Source organism: Penaeus chinensis, chromosome 2 (genome assembly GCF_019202785.1).
Source record: "Penaeus chinensis breed Huanghai No. 1 chromosome 2, ASM1920278v2, whole genome shotgun sequence".
Taxonomy (NCBI): Eukaryota; Metazoa; Arthropoda; class Malacostraca; order Decapoda; family Penaeidae; genus Penaeus; species Penaeus chinensis.
In genome coordinates this window covers 26,829,585-26,846,964 of record NC_061820.1, presented here as the reverse complement: position 1 = coordinate 26,846,964, position 17,380 = coordinate 26,829,585, and the positions used below count along the sequence as shown (strand labels likewise).

The 17,380-nt window shown below is 41.2% G+C and overlaps 2 protein-coding genes across 2 annotated transcripts in view; one reads left to right on the top strand and one right to left on the bottom strand.

The window, feature by feature from the left end:
- Positions 1 to 199: 199 nt before the first annotated feature.
- LOC125033275 (protein O-linked-mannose beta-1,2-N-acetylglucosaminyltransferase 1-like) lies at positions 200 to 10,680 on the top strand. The gene is made up of 16 exons (XM_047624661.1): positions 200 to 506; positions 1,565 to 1,700; positions 2,191 to 2,267; positions 2,592 to 2,771; positions 3,482 to 3,728; positions 4,308 to 4,435; positions 4,819 to 4,889; positions 5,056 to 5,211; positions 5,343 to 5,453; positions 6,225 to 6,420; positions 6,632 to 6,825; positions 7,020 to 7,128; positions 7,779 to 7,853; positions 8,335 to 8,567; positions 9,226 to 9,336; positions 9,772 to 10,680. The coding sequence occupies exons 1-16, from the start codon at positions 420 to 422 to the stop codon at positions 9,851 to 9,853; spliced, it is 2,193 nt and encodes a 730-aa protein (XP_047480617.1). The 5' UTR covers positions 200 to 419; the 3' UTR covers positions 9,854 to 10,680.
- A 1,316-nt stretch (positions 10,681 to 11,996) lies between these two features.
- The window catches only part of LOC125034316, a 5,793-nt gene continuing 409 nt past the window's right edge, over positions 11,997 to 17,380 (bottom strand). The window contains exons 2-3 of the mRNA XM_047626108.1: positions 15,746 to 15,852; positions 11,997 to 13,480 (exon numbers count right to left, since the gene is read on the bottom strand). Coding sequence (XP_047482064.1) covers positions 12,702 to 13,480; positions 15,746 to 15,852 — 886 coding nt within the window. The 3' untranslated portion in view covers positions 11,997 to 12,701. The remainder of the gene's footprint in view (positions 13,481 to 15,745; positions 15,853 to 17,380) is intronic.

Below are 17,380 nucleotides of genomic sequence, written 5' to 3'. Positions count from 1 at the left end.
GACGGAGAAATGCACAAACATTTATATATTATGAGTTAAATTTTTTTTTCACATTTCATTCGCATTGTAAATCAAAATGAATTTGTTTCACACATTTAAGATACGGTGTTAGCCTTCCACAATGAAGTTTTTTTCATTAATACACTCAGTTTAATTTATCTTTTATAGTTATTCTGTCGTGTCAAACTGCCCGAGGCGAGGGACAATACAGGAAAAACTGCCACAATTTTCACCTCAATTTACCTCAAACAACAGCGTTGTGTTAGTGTAGTTAATTTCACATTTACAAAAGTGTGTAACTGTTAAGGAGAGAAAAGCGGTGACTACTTTATTCCATTACTATGTTCTCTATCAGTAAAGAGTTACAAGAAGTGTGATAAAATTACATTGCACGATAGAGTGTCTAAGGGGAAATCATCATGTCCCAAATGCATATACTTTACAAATCATTTGCATTGCGTGAGGGGAAATATTCAAAAGACCATCGAAGACAGCATAAAGACAAGGTAAGTTCTGTAAGATTTGATTGCGCTTGTGTATTAATTCACTTACGCATTTATATCAATGGATATTTTAGTTTAGTTATACACTGCTCAAAAGGTAACACTGAGATAGCGCCAATTAAAGACAAGACAATACTATTGATAATAAGAATATTAATGATAGTAACAGATCTGATGATAATCATGATTACGACAGTTCTGATGATGGTAATGATGAGAATAATGATTAAATCTATGACAGTAATTATGATAATGATACTGACAGCAACAGCAATAGCAAACATACCAAAAACGAGAAGAAAAAATGCAAAATATGTATTAAAAGTGATAATGATATTACTCTGAAGTGTTATGTTTTATGAAGTGTTGAATGACAGCTAAGCATTAAGGAAAGTGAGGGAAAGGAAGAAACACATCAAATTACACACACACACACCACACACACACACACACACACACACACACACACACACACACACACACACACACACACACATATATAAATATAAATGTATGTATATATATATATATATATATATATATATGTATGTATACGCATATACGTGTGTATATGTGTATATATATATATAAATATATATGTGTTTGTGTGTGTGTATACACATACATATACATATATACATACATGAATATATATATATATATATATATATATATATATTTAGATATACATATATATGCGCGCTCGCGCGCGCGCGTGTGTGTGCGTGTGTATGCGTATGTGTGTGTGTGTGTGTGTGTGTGTGTGTGTGTGTGTGTGTGTGTGTGTGTGTGTATGTGTGTGTGTGTGTGTGTGTGTTTGTACATATATATATATGTGCATATGCATATACATATTCACACACAAACACACACACAGAAACATCAGAAGATGACCCAAGCATTACTGTAAATGCCGCAATTTAAACTTTCCCATTCCAAGATAGGTGCATCATTTTACATAATTTTCCCAATTATTCCAAAATGTCTGTTGCCAGTATCTCGGTTATATTCCATTCCCTTTCCTTTCATATTCGCTAATGATTACGAACATTTTTGCGCAGAATTTGCGTCTCCACAACAGGCAGATGGCGTGGATACTTTTAGCGACTTTGCTCGTCATGGCAACGGAAGCGAGCGAGTTAGCAAGATCCTGGGAGAGGGCAGAGATTTCGCTCGAGAAGTGGAAGAGAATAAATGGTATGTTGGGGTGGATTCTGCGCCTGTCCGTCTGCCTCTGTTATTATTTTTTTTCTTGTTTATTGGCGTTTTGGCTCGCTCTCTGTTTTTCTGTTTGACATGATTTCTGATCTCTCTCTCTCTCTCTCTCTCTCTCTCTCTCTCTCTCTCTCTCTCTCTCTCTCTCTCTCTCTCTCTCTCTCTCTCTCTCTCTCTCTCTCTCTCTCTTCTCTCTCTCTCTCTCTCTCTCTTGCAATGAACCAAGCGTTTTTATCATTCATTATACTAGTAATAATATTAAAGCATTCTCATCATTCTAATTTAAACTCCAACGCCATATAACTGCTTTCCAAATGATTTTTTTTCGATCAATTATGAGTTACAATCAAATTATAAGATTCAAAATTCATCTTTTACCAACTGGATATTTGATAAGTTACTTTCTTTACATTGATAATTTCACCAGTTCTTGTGTTACATCATAATCATTCTTTTTTTGTCTCCTCTCTAGCTCTGGAAGAAAACAATTTATACCTTTCGATTCATATCAACTCAACCCACTTGAGAATCTTGCAAGAACGAACAGTTGTAAGTCATATTTTAAATTTTCTTAGTTTAGGAATAACAATCGTATTCCCATTTTCTTTTTAACCCACTTTCTTTTTAAGTGAAGGGTAAACTAGTCCAATTTTCTCAGATCTTTACTGAAAACCTGCAGTGTCCGAAGTGTAAACCCAAAGATTAAAAGGGAATTAGACTTCAAAAATACTTTCTAGAGTAAAAACATAAGTATATCATACTGCGTCGCTTTTAATGTAGTAGTAGTAGTATTTTGAGATCTACAACTGAACCAACAATACTTAACACAGTTACAACATGGCTAACTCAATCTCACCTCCTGAATATCTACAGCTCTACGAATTCACAAGCAAAAGAGAGGAAGGAGGAATACATATGCTTGTCCTGAACGAACGCACGGCCTCTGTCATGGCGAGTCGGCGATTTCGCACTTACCAGCCATCGGAAGGGAAAAATCTGCGAGACTCTCTGGAAGCTCTGCAACCTGGACGTGTTGTTATTGTTGTAGGCCTGGTATGTAATTATTTCTTTAGGGACTAACATCATTTTTTTTTTTTTTTAATAATCATTTGCAATATGGTAGATTTGGGGCCTTTTGGAAGTACTCAATCTTGAATTGGTGTTAAATCCTAATCTATAACAATACATTGTTTGGCGCTAGTAAGGGAAATGTAAGCGAGGGAACACGTTTTAAAATTCTAGATTGTTGCCTTTTATACTGCTTTCGTTTAAGTCTACAAATGTCACGTGAGTCATGATCACTTATTCATTATTAGAAATCTTAATTCAAACGTTGTTTTTCTTAGAAGAGCAATCCAGCATCAGTACCCATTGCTTACATAAATATATTCTAGTAGATCAGTGGTTCCCAAACCCTTCTCAGCAATGGCACTCTTAAGTCACAGAATCATTTCTGCGGCAACACTTTCTTTATTCGTCTGTTCCACAGATTACTAGAGCTTAGAACAAGATAATCACATGCTCATGTGACAAGCATAATATATATTCCATAAGAAACCGAATTAAAATATAGATACGAAATTTATTTTACTGCGGAATCTTGTGACACACCTAGGTACTGCCCAGGCATCCCAGGTTGCCGTGGCACCCAGATTGCTGTTGTAGAGTATCACTGATTACATAATTGCTTAATGTAACATAAAGCAAGATAGAAAAAGGCCGTCTTTAATTATCCACGCGCTCCCTGTCTCCTCCCCATGCAGCCGGATTTCCTCACCTTCCTGTCTCCGGAAGGGGAAGATGCCCTGGTAAGAATGGGTGCCCGCATGCTGCCCCGGGTTAGTACGGGCGAGGCCTGGGCCATGGCGGCAGTCACGGGGTCACCCCCCCATCGAGCGACCGCTGACCTGTCGCGGGGAAAGGTCATCGCGGAGGCCGTCGCGACGCGGGAGTACAAGAGACCCGCGAGGAGCCTCTTCCTGGAGATGACGCTGGAAAGGGCGCCGCGAGGTATGGACTCCTTGCATGAGAATGGTGGTGGTGAGAGTGATGAAGATGATGATGGTAAGCGCATGGTGATGGGAATGTATATTGACAAAGAGGAAAGAGCGTTGCAAGGTATGGGTTGTGTAATTGATAGTGATGATCATTGAATATTCATGTGAATGGGAAGGCGTTAGAAAGGTCGGCGCAAGATTTGGATCATGTGATGTAAGTGACTGATGCGGTTGTAGTTCTATTTAGTTTCTGTAGATAAATGAAAACTGTTGTCGGTGTGATGTCAAAGCCACTGAATAAATATATTAAATAATTAAGTCAGAGAGAGAGAGAGAGAGAGAGAGAGAGAGAGAGAGAGAGAGAGAGAGAGAGAGAGAGAGAGAGAGAGAGAGAGAGAGAGAGAGGGAGGAAGAGAGAGAGGGAGGGAGAGAGAGAGAGAGGGAGAGAGAGAGAGGGAGAGAGAGAGAGAGAGAGAGAGAGAGAGAGAGAGAGAGAGAGAGAGAGAGAGAGAGAGAGAGAGAGAGAGAGAGAGAGAGATGGACTAATTCCAAACAAAACCCACACAATGATGCTCAGACCAAACCCTCTCAGACCGAGGCTGCAGTTGGCACGAGGAGGCGGAGTTGAAAGACCAGGCGGAGTTCTGCCGCTCGTACGAGGGCTACCGAGACCTGTGCAGCTGCGGGCGGCCTCTGGTGCCAGCCCGCCGCCCACGCCCGGTGAGTCACGTGACCTTGTCTCTGCACTTCCGGTTCTTCGGTCAGCGGCTGGGGTAGTGTGGGGTTTGCCGACTGTAATTGGGGTTTTGTAATTGCAAATGTATATTATTTATACATGACTACGTGTAACATATATAACTAAATAAATGACTATATATATAAGCGTATTATTCTTCATTTTAATGTATTGATGTGCGTTTAGAAGTTTTCCTCAGGATTTCGTCACTATGTAATTGTCGAATAAGAAAGTTCTTTAGATATGCATATAGTCATTTACATGTTGAATACATCTGCCTCTGCAATAAGTATTTATCTACGGAGCCTACCGTTATAAATATGCCAGCTTGATCTATTTCTCTCCTCCCTTTTCGCTCTCCAAACAGCCTCCGATCCCGATGGCGGAGGAAATCCCAGTGGCCATAGTAACCGCGAACAAGCCATTCCACCTCTACAGGTAAGGGCTCCATTTTGTTCTTCAGGCATGGGTGATGTGTTTCGTATTCTATGTCCATCAGTGTATTTTCTCACACATTTCGCCCACCAAGTAAAAGAAAATGACTACAGAAAACTAGTAGGACACAGTAAGGGTAAGAGCAGCCCTCATTCCCGCGTTTCCTTAGGCTTTTGAGGAACCTGGGCGACGTGGCGGGATCCGGGGAGACGCGAGTGCTTGTGGTGGTGGACGGGCCGCACCTGGAGACCCTGCACCTGGCGAGGCTCTTCGGAGTCGAGGTGGCGGTTCACTCGCCCCAGGGCTTGCCGGGGGAGAATACGAGGTGAGAGACCTATTTTAGGTTTGTATTTTTGTCATGGGTATTAACTTTTTCTCGTAATTTGATAAAATTACCCTTTTTTTAATAGAATGGTGTCATTTTTAGTGCGAGTAATTTACAGTTACGATTTTCAGAACGAACATGAACATAGCATTTGCTCTGTACAGCGTGTTCAACCGATGGCCGCATGTCAACAAGGCCATCCTGCTTGAGGATGACCTTCTTCTCGCTCCAGACATCTTGAGGTATGCGGGGCAACTCTTAGTTTGAATGGAATCTTCAACTTCCTTACTTTCCCCGTGTCTCCATACTATACGCCGAAAATGAATTCTGGCACTGATATTCATCAATATCTAATAAGTTTATCGATTAACTCAACCGCCTTTTCAGCAAACTATTTTATATTCAATTGGATGGAATTAACTCCCACTACGCTCAGTACAGAGAGTCGGGATTTCACGGTATTTTTAGATAGTACAGCTCTGTGTTTTCATGCATCACTGTGGTCAAAAGAGTTGCATACAACTCGTGTTCGAGTCTTGTTTCGCGAAGCATTTACATCGAATCGCAGCGAGATGTTTCGAAACTCTAGTAGCATGGTGCAATTTTCTTCCTGTATGCCCCTTATTATGATGTTTAAAGTGATCAAAGACGAAAATGTTGGAACAGTAAAAAATAAAGAAAAAAGAAAGAAAGAAAAAATGAAGCAAAGGGGTTTAACATAAAATAAAATAGCTCACACAATTAAACAAGAAGTCTCTCTCTCTCTCTCTCTCTCTCTCTCTCTCTCTCTCTCTCTCTCTCTCTCTCTCTCTCTCTCTCTCTCTCTCTCTATATATATATATATATATATATAATAGCGCTTCCAGTCATCCTGTTGTCAATAAACTTACAGACTGGTCCTATTCACGATTCCTCCTTCAGGTCAGTATCCTTTTTTCTCTTTAGCCTTTCGTTGTTCTCCTGCCATTATCACCGCTGACATCTACTTTCTCCCCCTCCCCCGTTCCAAGCAGTTATTTCCACCAGACCGCCTGGCTGCTGACCCGTGACCCGACGCTCTATCTGGTCAGCGCCTTCGGTCAGAACTCCTACCCGAGCACGGCCTGTGACCCGACGACTCTCCTCCGTGCCGACATGTACCCGCAATATGGCTGGATGACCTGCCGAAGGTGGGCGACGCAGGTCCTGCCGGACTGGGTGCCCGCCGGTGTAAGTGCAAGTCGCGGAAAGGGTTCGATGCACGCGCATACATACAGGCAGACATGCGCTAGTTTATACATATGTAGGCATGCTTAAACGCACATCCGAGTGTATACGTGCCCAAATGAACATACTCCCATAACGTGACTTTCTCTAACCATCTTATAACCCTCCAGCCCCCTAACCCACGTGCGCTTTATCATTTTCTCCCCAACCACAGAGCGGGGTGGACTGGGACTGGTGGCTATACACCGAAGGCGTGCGTCGGGGCCTGCAGGCGGTGGTGCCCGAGGTGTCTCGAACCGCCCACGCCGGTGCTGCGGGCGCCCACGTGACGGGCTGGGAGCAACACCATTACTTCGATCCAAGGCTCATCAACTACCGCCCACACGTGCAGCTCAGGAATGTGCATAGGTCCGCGTCAATTATTGAGTTATATTTGTGGTTTGCTTCGTTTGGTATTGTGAAACGACATTTTTCACTACAATCACGTAGATTAATTAATAAATATCCTAATTTACAGAAAAAAAAACACGTCAGTTACTCCACAATGATGATCTTTTAATAATCAACACCATTTTAAAACACCAATTTTGTTACTCATTTAGATTATTGGCGGACAACTATTCCGAATGGTTCGAAGATGAGATCCGACGAGCCACGAAGATTCAGCTTCGAAGTCATCCTTGCCACTACAATATTATCCCTAAGAAGAAAGTAAGAAGCCGATTCGCGAAAGGAAGAGAGAGAGAGAGAGAGAGAGAGAGGGGGGGGGGGAGTGAGGGAGGGAGGGAGGGAGAGGAAGAGGGAGAAAGTGAGAGAGAGAGAGGGAGGGAGGGAGGGAGAGAGAGAGAGAGAGAGAGAGAGAGAGAGAGAGAGAGAGAGAGAGAGAGAGAGAGAGAGAGAGAGAGAGAGAGAGAGAGAGAGAGAGAGAGAGAGAGAGAGAGAGAGAGAGAGAGGAAGTGAGGGAGGGAGAGGAAAAGGGAGAAAGTGAGAGAGAGAGAGGGAGGGAGGGAGGGAGGGAGAGAGAGAGAGAGAGAGAGAGAGAGAGAGAGAGAGAGAGAGAGAGAGAGAGAGAGAGAGAGAGAGAGAGAGAGAGAGAGAGTCGGAGTCTTAAAACTATCCACGCCTCTTTAACGTACCATTTGCATGCTTCACAATAGAATGATAGCAATGGACAATAAATAAATGAGAATAGGTGATAGATATTAATCAACCGTTCTGAGTTAAGATACTGAGCAAGAAATGGAAACTGTGTGAATAGCTTAAACACTTAGGTTAATATTTCCATTCAAATTCCTTTTTATATTACGCTCATTTTAATCGTAATCACCCGTATGCTAATGCCTTTGTCCTCTCTCTTTCAGCCGGGTCCTTTTGTCTTATACGTGGGCGTTGGAAGCAGAGCAGATGATGACAACAGCTTCTTCTTTATGCAAGCTGTAAGTGCGGTGATTTTTGCACTACTGAAAAAAACACGTTTCAACCTTCAATGTAAAATCGCAAATACCGTCAGCTACTGCTTTTCTAGTATCGTGTTCTAGCTTGTAAGTGTATTTTTTTCATTCACGTCTTCTTGTCATTTCTTCTCATTTTTCTCTTTTTCCTTTTTTATTTTTTATTTAATTTTTTCCCTTGTCCTCGAATTATTTTTTTTCTTTCTTTTGTCTTCTTCTTCCTCTTCTCCACCTCTTCATCTTCTCCTCCTCCTCCTCTTCCTCCACCCATCCCCTCTTCCCTTCTCCTGTTCCTCTTCATCCCCTCTTCCCTCCTCCCCCACCTCCTCCTTCTTCTTCTTCTTCTTCTTCTTCTTCTTCCTCTTCCTCTTCTTCTTCTCTTCCTCTTCCTCCCCCCTATCCCATCCCCTCTTGCCTCCCTTCTTCTTCCCTTTCCTCCTGCTGAATGTCTGCCTCATCCCTTCAGTGCCTAGGAACAGACGAGCAAGAAGTGAAGGAAATTTACGAAGGCGTGTTAACGTTTCGAGTGCGCCCATTCTCCCACGCCTACGCCCATGACCGAACGCAGGCCCGATCTCAGGATCTGGCAGCCCAGGACCCCGTCAACGCCACCCTTGAAACAGCAAAGGCTCGGAGTCTCGGTTGCGAAAAGGAGTCCCACGTTCTGTACATTGTCGGCTGTCCCTTGTCCAAGTACTGGTAAGTAGGACGTGTGAGTTGGCTTCCTGAGCTAAATATGAGTCGAGAGAAAACTAAACACTGCCACGATAGTTAGGGAATAAAAAAAAACATGACACTTCGAACACTTTAAGCGTTCCTCGTCGGACGTGGCAAAACCACGGAAATGGATCTATTTTGAGTGATGAGGAACTCCTGACGAGGTCGAAATGTCTTTTTTTTTTATTGCGGTTCTATTGTGACTGTTTACTTTTATTGTTGTGAACACTTTGTGTGTTTGTATTCATGAGTAATGGTAGGCCTAGGTAAAAGGTGTGTCTAGTCGAAATAGATGCAGTCCTTTTAATATATTCTAAATGTTTGGTGTCTTTCGTCAGAGTGCTGGCAAGGAAAAAAAAAACCTAAGAAGATACTGAATCTGTGTTTACCTTATTATTGTGGCTGATACCCATGATTTTGGGCATATATAAATTAAGAAATATCTAACTGGAATACAATCAGCATCTGAACTTTACAGTATTCTAAATACATTCTGCATACGAGTCTTAAATACCACTTGACATACAATACAAGTATTCCAAATGTAATAGGCACGTTCTAAGAAAAAAAATATTCTTCTCTTCTTCTGCATAAATAATATCATATTTCGCCTTACGTCTCATAATAAAGTTTTTTGCAGCAAATATTCCGCTGGGACAAGTGACTGGATCGCACCGTCTGAATCCTTCAGGAAAGAGGCTGACAGGGTTACTATGATGAGAAAAACAGCTGGGGACCTGAGAACCATGAGGTAAACAATTCGTATGTGTTAGGTGTGATATAAACAAACTCTCGTCAAAAGATGGAGTTCAACAAGTACAGTGAAGGGTTTTTTATTTTTTTTATTGCCTTTCAGTGTTAATTACCCATTTATGTTTTATTTTTTAATGAATAGATTCATTCTTTTATTCATTATATATTAATCTATATGAAACAATAAACACTTTCTATATTGTATTACTGCAAAGAATTGTTCAGTAATAGACATTTTACACACACACACACACACACACATATATATATGTATACATACATTTATATATATATATATACATATATACATATATATATATGTATATATGTATATATATATATATATATATATATATTTAGTGGCACATATATATAGTTCCTGGGCCGAAGTTATATTTAAGTGTTTTAATACAAAATATTTCTCTTCAAACAGAATAAGACTGACTCCAAAATCAGCCAGTGAAGAATTTAATCTCACCAACTTTCAGGATATTTCGAGAAGAGGGACTGGGTGATGCAATTCAAAAACAATAATAAAACATAAATAATTGTGACGAACTATAACGTTTGTTTTCAAACCTTCGGTCTTCATATTAGCGCATCTTACAAAAACATACATGTACTTTAGCCCGTATCCGTTTTCGTTGTCTTTGGTCGAAATTATGGGAAGGCATTCCCTTTCACTCGAAATCAGGGAAAGCATGCCCCTTCAATTCAGATCAGAAGAGAAATGCATCCTCTCTCAAATTCAGGGAGAAAATACCCCTTCAGTCAAAATCAGGGAAAGTAAGTATCCTTTTAGTCAAAATCGGGGAAAGAAAGGCACTTTTTAGTCGCGAGATTGCCCCTAAAGACTAATCAGTGAACAGTACTATATAAATCATAGGTACTTCATCTTAGAACACGAAACGTACTGTTGACAAATCCTTTTTATGCTTCACTTCAGCAATTCCTTTGTTTTCTGATATACATTTTTATTAAAGAACGGCAGAGGAAAGGGCAAACGTAAAAAGCAAAAGTTAATATGTTTATTAAAACAAATTGGGGAAAATAAAAAGGAAAATTATGAAAATGCGACTAGCTAGAAAAAAGGTGGAATACATTCAAATCAATTTAATACAGTACTCCGTAGTTCAAAATATGACCATATATATATACTTCATTTTTTCTTTACAAAGTGTTCTAATTCATAATATGGAATTGGATATATATATATAAAATAATGTATCGAGAAACTGGTATTATACTATAATTAATCCTGATAACAGTGGGGTTTCAGTAATACAATAATTCAGTCATACAAAAAATACTGTAGCTTTACAAATTCAGAAGGAAAGAATTTCTAAAAATCTGGGATAATATAATACAAAACTGTAATTTGCACAGTATTTTCCATGGGGCAAGAACGGCATCAGTATAAGGCAATAGTATATATATATAAACAAAATTATCGGCATCATTATCATGAAGTGCCAGATTAATGATGGATACATATCTTCTCTTAACTTATAATAATGATGATATCCATAATAATAATGATGAATAAAAATAACACTAACAATAATGTTGCTAATCATAATTATAACAACAACAATAACCATAATAATGATAAAAAATAATAATAATAAAATATTGATAATAATAATAATAATAATAATAATAATAATAATAATAATAGCAACAGCAAAGTAATAATAATAATATCAATATTGTTAATAATGATATTAACAATAGAAAAATAAACAATAGCAATAAGAGCAATAGTATAAATACTAAATGTAACAACAATAATAAAGCGTCATATGGTAATTTGATTTGTAATGACCATAAAAAAACAATAACCAGGAAAATAATCAAAGATACAATATGAGGTATCGCTATTTCTAAATTCAAAGTTCTATATTGTTCAAACATGAAAGTTCCAGTTACCGTAGATGAATATGAACTTTATACTTATTACACACATTGGCTGTCAATATCACGGCAACTGACGTCCGGTTTAGAAAAAAAGGTGTATATATACAATACATCGTTTCATGTAACACTGTGGAGGAGTTATCCGAATGTCAGAAAATGGGAAATATCCACTGAATCCAAAAGAGGGATATCTTAAAAAATATATACTGTACATAAGTTGCAGGCCAAAATTTCCGTTGCTTCGTTTTCTTTTTTTTCTTTTTTTATTAACGGAACCTGGTTATGCGTTTGTACCTAGGGTGGACTGGTGTAAATATTTTTTTTTCTCCTTTTATCATAATTTTGCCTCCACGCACATAAACAAGAAAATTGCAATGATCGATATTTCATTGAACATGAAAAAATCTTCATTGTATGTTTGGAATATATTTTAATATATACTCGTTTCCCATTGAGGGCTACGAAGGCATTTTATATTTCGTTTGATAGCACTACAAATACAGTATTTTTTTCTCCAGTTCCATTGGAGATCCATTTAATGCCAAATGGTATTCATACCCTTCATTCAAAATCATGAATCTAATCAAAATTAAAAATTGTGTGTGTATGTGTGTGGTTTATTAATATTTTAGAATGACAGTTGCAAAAAACTATAAGGAAATGTCTTTGCTCATACTAAGGGATACAGCCGATTACAAAAGACTCACTCTTTATTAAAAGTATATGAAATCATTTCAAAAGAAGTGCAGTACTAAAAAGATCTTTATTGTGAAAATAATCAAAACAGAAAACTCAGTAATCTCACTCCTTTTCCAACAGATACAAGGAGTGTTTAAAATTACTTGATATGTATACCATAAGCAGAACAAAATGGAACGAGCTCTCCCAATATTCATTTTCTCTCTCTGGTTATGTCATTATCATCACGATCCCTTCGTTGTCTTTCCGAATCGCAACCGTATCACAGGTCAGTCAAGGTCAATTCATATATACACCGTGTTGAGTCACTATATCAAAAGAACGCTAAATCTCAGTCATCCTTCATGCAGGTTTACTATTAGATGTTTCGTAACTGTATTTTATATTGATCACTTTTTTTTCCATTATGTTTCATTGCATATCTCTGCAGCAAATGCCATACACTCACGACTGAACAAGTTTCGGCTGCACTCGAGTCTCGTGCAAAGCAGGCCACCAAAGTCCCTCAAATCTCCCAGCATGACCTTTGTGAAATCCGGAGGACGTAAACGTCAGTCCCGGTGACCTGCCGCAGGAGCTCCATTGCGCCGCTCTCTATGGTTTCTGGTCCCTGGAGGAGCTGGAAGCCGCTCGGCTGCCCCACGCCCCTGACGCCCTCCTGGAGGATGCGGCAACGCCGACCCCGGCAGCGTGCGGGGGAGCACTGCGGAGGGGCACTCTCTGCGGTGGAGCCGAGGCCATGAGGGGTCATGCGGGGTCGCGCTGCGGAGGGGGGTCGCTGCGCTCGATGTCGAGGATGGGCGCGGAGGCCAGGCGCAGCTGCCGCCGGACGTGCGGGCGGGACACCCCCTGGCTGGCAGAGATGGGCGGCAGGACGATGTTCGAGGAGGACGGGCGCTGCGACGGCAGGGAGGCGAGGGGCGGCAGCGAGGGCGGCGTGACCGGCAGCGTAGGCGGCAGCGAGAAGGTGTTGCGCGCGCCAGGGCTGAGCGGCGCCTTCTCGGGGCGCGCGTGCCTGGCGGAGACGTGGCCGGCGCCGCCACCGAGCCGCGCGCCGCGCCACGAGCCTGCCTCGCCGTCCTCCGAGCCCAGGCTGCGCGGCCCCGACGACTCGAGCGAGTCCAGCGAGCCCACGGACGCCCGCGAGCTCCGGGAGAGCGGGCGTGCGCTGGCGCTGGTCCTGGAGGAGGTGCGGGCGGTGGACGGGCCGCGGCCGCCCACCGTGCGCAGGGCGGAGCTGTACACGCGCAGATCCCGAACCTGTGCCCGCAGCTTGGCCACCTCGCCGCGCAGCTCAGCCACCCGCTGCTCGCCAGCCTCCACCTGCTGTTTCAGCTGCACCTCGCGCCACCGGTGCTGCTCCTGCTCGTCAGCCAGGAGCTTCTGCTGCTCCGCCAGCTGCCCCTCCAGCTGCGAGACGCGGCCCGTCCGCTCATCCAGCACCTTCTTCAGCTCGGACACCTGTTTGCGCAGGGCGTCCTCGCCGGTCTGCGTCACGTGGCGCAGGTGCGCCTCGAACTGCAGGTCTGGAATCGAGTAATGTTGCGTTAACTCACTGAATGTTTTAAAAAAGTAACATAGACATACAAATACATATAGCATGCGTTGTGTGTGTGTGTGTGTGTGTGTGTGTGTGTGTGTGTGTGTGTGTGTGTGTGTGTGTGTGTGTGTGTGTGTGTGTGTGTGTGCGTGTATACACATACACAATATATGATCAAACTTATAGTTACTAGTAAAAAATCGCAGTATTATAGGAAATCGAATCAAGTCCTCGTGCCGCAAATATCCTCCACTCCGGCACGAACCAAGGGCAAAGGAGCTCGTGAGTTACTGCGCAAAACACCACAAAAAAATACAATGAAAATGATAAACTCAGTGAATTATTTATCTGTGACCATTCTCTTAACCACAGGTCAATGACGATCCTCTAAGATACGATATGCACACGTACACTATATATGCACACATACAAAATGGGGAACCCCGCGAACTCGGACTAATCCATTATGGCTGAGAGCTACACAGTATAGCGCTAGCCAGTCTCGGTGTGTAAAAGCTCTCCCCGACGTATTTAGCTTTATCTATTTACCTTTTCGATTGATTTACTAGAGAGAAATAAAGTCAATATCTAATAACTCATTTGTTAGCCTTCATTACGTATTTATGCAATTGCTTTTTACTTATATTTCTGTTCTGTATTTTTGTTAATCTTTTAACTGCATTTAAGGACGAAGAAGAAAAATAACATAGCTGAAAAGTATTATCCACTAAATCTAGATGTTACTCAAGACTAAATCATTTACTATTTTACCATTATCTTAACTTAAAATTGATTGGGATTTGCCCCTGTACCTGCACACACACACACACACACACACACACACACACACACACACACACACACACACACACACGCATGTGTGTGTGTGCATATATGCATATACATATCATCATCATCAAGGGACTAACGCCGACGGGAGCGCATGGCCACATCCACCCTACACTCCTCAGCAAGATTCCTGATGAGCTATTCCTTGTCCCTTCTCAGCAGTATCCGAGCCATACTCACCAAAGAGCAACACAGGTCCTGATCGCCATATAGCCGAGCCATGCAATATGCTTCAGTGGCCTCCAGTGTCTCCAGGGAGATGAAATTTTGCCTTGCCCTCAGGGCGAGGCGCTGCTTTGAGTGTTTTACTCTTGAAGGACTCCCACAAAGTAACTGTGTCTGTTAAGTTTTCAAGTTTTATGAATTGATCAGAGACTGACGTGGTGAACCCACGAGCAAACATCTCCTTCCTCAGTCTGTCCAAGTGAAACACCCTAGAGTTGCCACTGTTTTGAAGTGGACCGGTAGGTTAGCCACTAACAGTCTATGGTCAGTGCCACAGAAAATGGCACTCCGGTAAACCCTGCAATTCTGAAGGATCCTCCAGTGAGTGCTGACAAGATTGTGGTCAGTCTTTTTGGCCACAGTACATGTATTGCTATTCCATGTCCAGTGATGCGGGTTTGAGCGCTGATACCAGGAGCCAAAATTGCTCAATCTCTGGGAGGTTGTTCTTGCTACAAGGATCAGCTCCCGAGCCATAGGGGCTGACAGACATCTCATTGCCAGCTTGATCATAGCTTGATACCACATTGAAGTCACCCAGAACAATGTGAATGTCTCACCGGGGATATTGAGTTTGCAAACATAGTTTGGAGTGTACACAGCAATAAGAGACATGAAGCCAAAAGATGCTTGAGTCTTAGTGCCATAGTAGGTTCATCAACTGGTGTTACTTCAACTACCAAGGGTTGAAGTCGGTTGGAGATGGCAACCACCTCCCAACCGCTCCAGTTCCCCCGATAGCAGAAGTAAGCACTCATCCTGCCACAAGGACCGAATGTTCCAAGTGCCTACCTGTATTTCTCGGCTGAGGTTAAGCCTCGGGTCGTCGCTCTGGGTGGATACCACCTCTGCCACGCCCGCTGACGCTGCCCCATATTAAGGGAGTCGGCAGGCTATGGGGCCCAATGTCAAATGGGGTTTCTTTGGGCTTTGCCCCACAGACCTCATAATGAGTTGGCGCCTGCCAGGGCACAGGCGAGTAACTCTCGTTCCCATCCTACACCCCAACATTTGCCCTCCCAACAGGACCCACAGCCCGCCTCACTTGCTGGGTGGGAGGAACAGCACCCCTCCCCCCATACATATACACATATTAACACTTACAAATATATAATACAAACTCTAAACAACTCCCCTACTACACTGAACTGCACACCAAGAACAAAAACAGACTAACCATCACACCGCTGCTGAAGGAGTTGGATCTGCTGGTGAAGGCCACTCAACACCGTCTCGTGCTCCGCTTGAAGAAATCTGATCGCCTCGTGGACGGATCCGCTGCTCCTGGAATGGCGGGCAAATGTTTTTTTTTAATTTGAAATGCTACATCTGGTGACGACGATGCTAATAGTAGAAAAAAATATGGTGATGATGATGATGTTGCAAATAATAATAAAGATGAAACGACTGGGACAGAGGAACAGGTATGATGATGAAGGTGATGATAATAAAATTCGGAATGGTGACGATAGTTTTAATTTTATTAATAAAAACAACAATACCCATCACAACCTAAAAAAAACGCCACCATTTTTTCTCTAATGAAGAGAAAAGGAGAAAGAGGAAGAAGAAAAATACGAAGAAAGGAAACAAAAGATGAAATAACGCGATGGAAAGAGAATCACATTTCCCTCCTAAAAATTACGTGATTCTCATCAAATCCGTTTTCTTTGTGCCATCTGGAGAAAACGGCATTTCGTCTGAAATGAAAAAAAAGAAAAAAAGGAAAAAAAAATCAAATGAAAAATAAATACAGCCACCATTAGAACGTAAAATGACGTACTAGAAATTTCGCTGAGTAATAATAATAACAATAATAATAATGAATTTAAAATTCGAGACACGTGACTTAACGGATTTACTGTTTGTATATAAAAAAAAATTATATATATATACATATATATATATATATATATATATATATATATACACAAAGAGAGAGAAAATGGAATTAAAATAAAAAAAGAAATATACGAAATATAAAAATAATAAACAATAATTGAATGATAAAGAGTAACCTTTAGTCTCACTAAAGAAGAGCAAAGGATACAGACTGGGCTTAGAGGGCAAGCTGTCAAAAAAAAAAAAAAAAAAAAAAATTACGGTATCATTTGATAAACGAGAATATGAAGAAGAAAAAAAATTATAAAATCCAACTCTTTCTAAATTGCGTAACGATAAAGGCAACGACAAAAGCGCATAGAAGGTCTGAGACCAAAACGAAAGAGACAGACGAACGGAGATGAGAGAAAGAAAAAAACAGACGAACATTCCAAAACAATGGAGTCACACTTAAGTCAGTATCACGTCCACCAAAAGCTAGATTTTAACCAAAAAAAACAACAACTCCGCCTTTCCAAAACGTGTTGTTGAAAACGAAAACCTCCATTAGGCCTTCTCACCGTCATTTCACAATGTTTTTTTTTTTAATCATAAGTTAGTTATAGATAAAATGTATTTGGTTCGAAAACAGGAATTGGTCTAGCGCATTGCAGAGTGCAGTGGGGTTCGTTGCTGACTGTTTTATGAATAATTTCCTGCAATGGGTTTCCGGGTATTGTGTATGCTGGTAAGAGGACGGAGCATTGTCGAGTTTCTGGTTTCCGAGTCTCATGTCATCTTATTTTGCTAGAATATGCTAATCCAGTATTTCATTTGAAGAGATGCATGGTTAATCTCGTCTTTTAAACTGTATGTTTTTTTAACACAAAATGACATGTTTTATTAAGATTTGCAATTCTGCCTGGAACCTCCACAAAACTATAAGTACTTCGTTTACATATAAAATTCTGCTTAAAAGTTTACAACACAA

Excerpts from the sequence above, each read along its gene's own strand:
- LOC125033275 (XM_047624661.1), top strand. The coding sequence starts at position 420 with ATGTCCCAAATGCATATACTTTACAAATCATTTGCATTGCGTGAGGGG. Across the intron at positions 507-1,564 it reads GAAGACAGCATAAAGACAAG|AATTTGCGTCTCCACAACAG; the intron begins GTAAGTTCTGTA and ends ATTTTTGCGCAG. Across the intron at positions 2,268-2,591 it reads TCTTGCAAGAACGAACAGTT|CTCTACGAATTCACAAGCAA; the intron begins GTAAGTCATATT and ends GAATATCTACAG.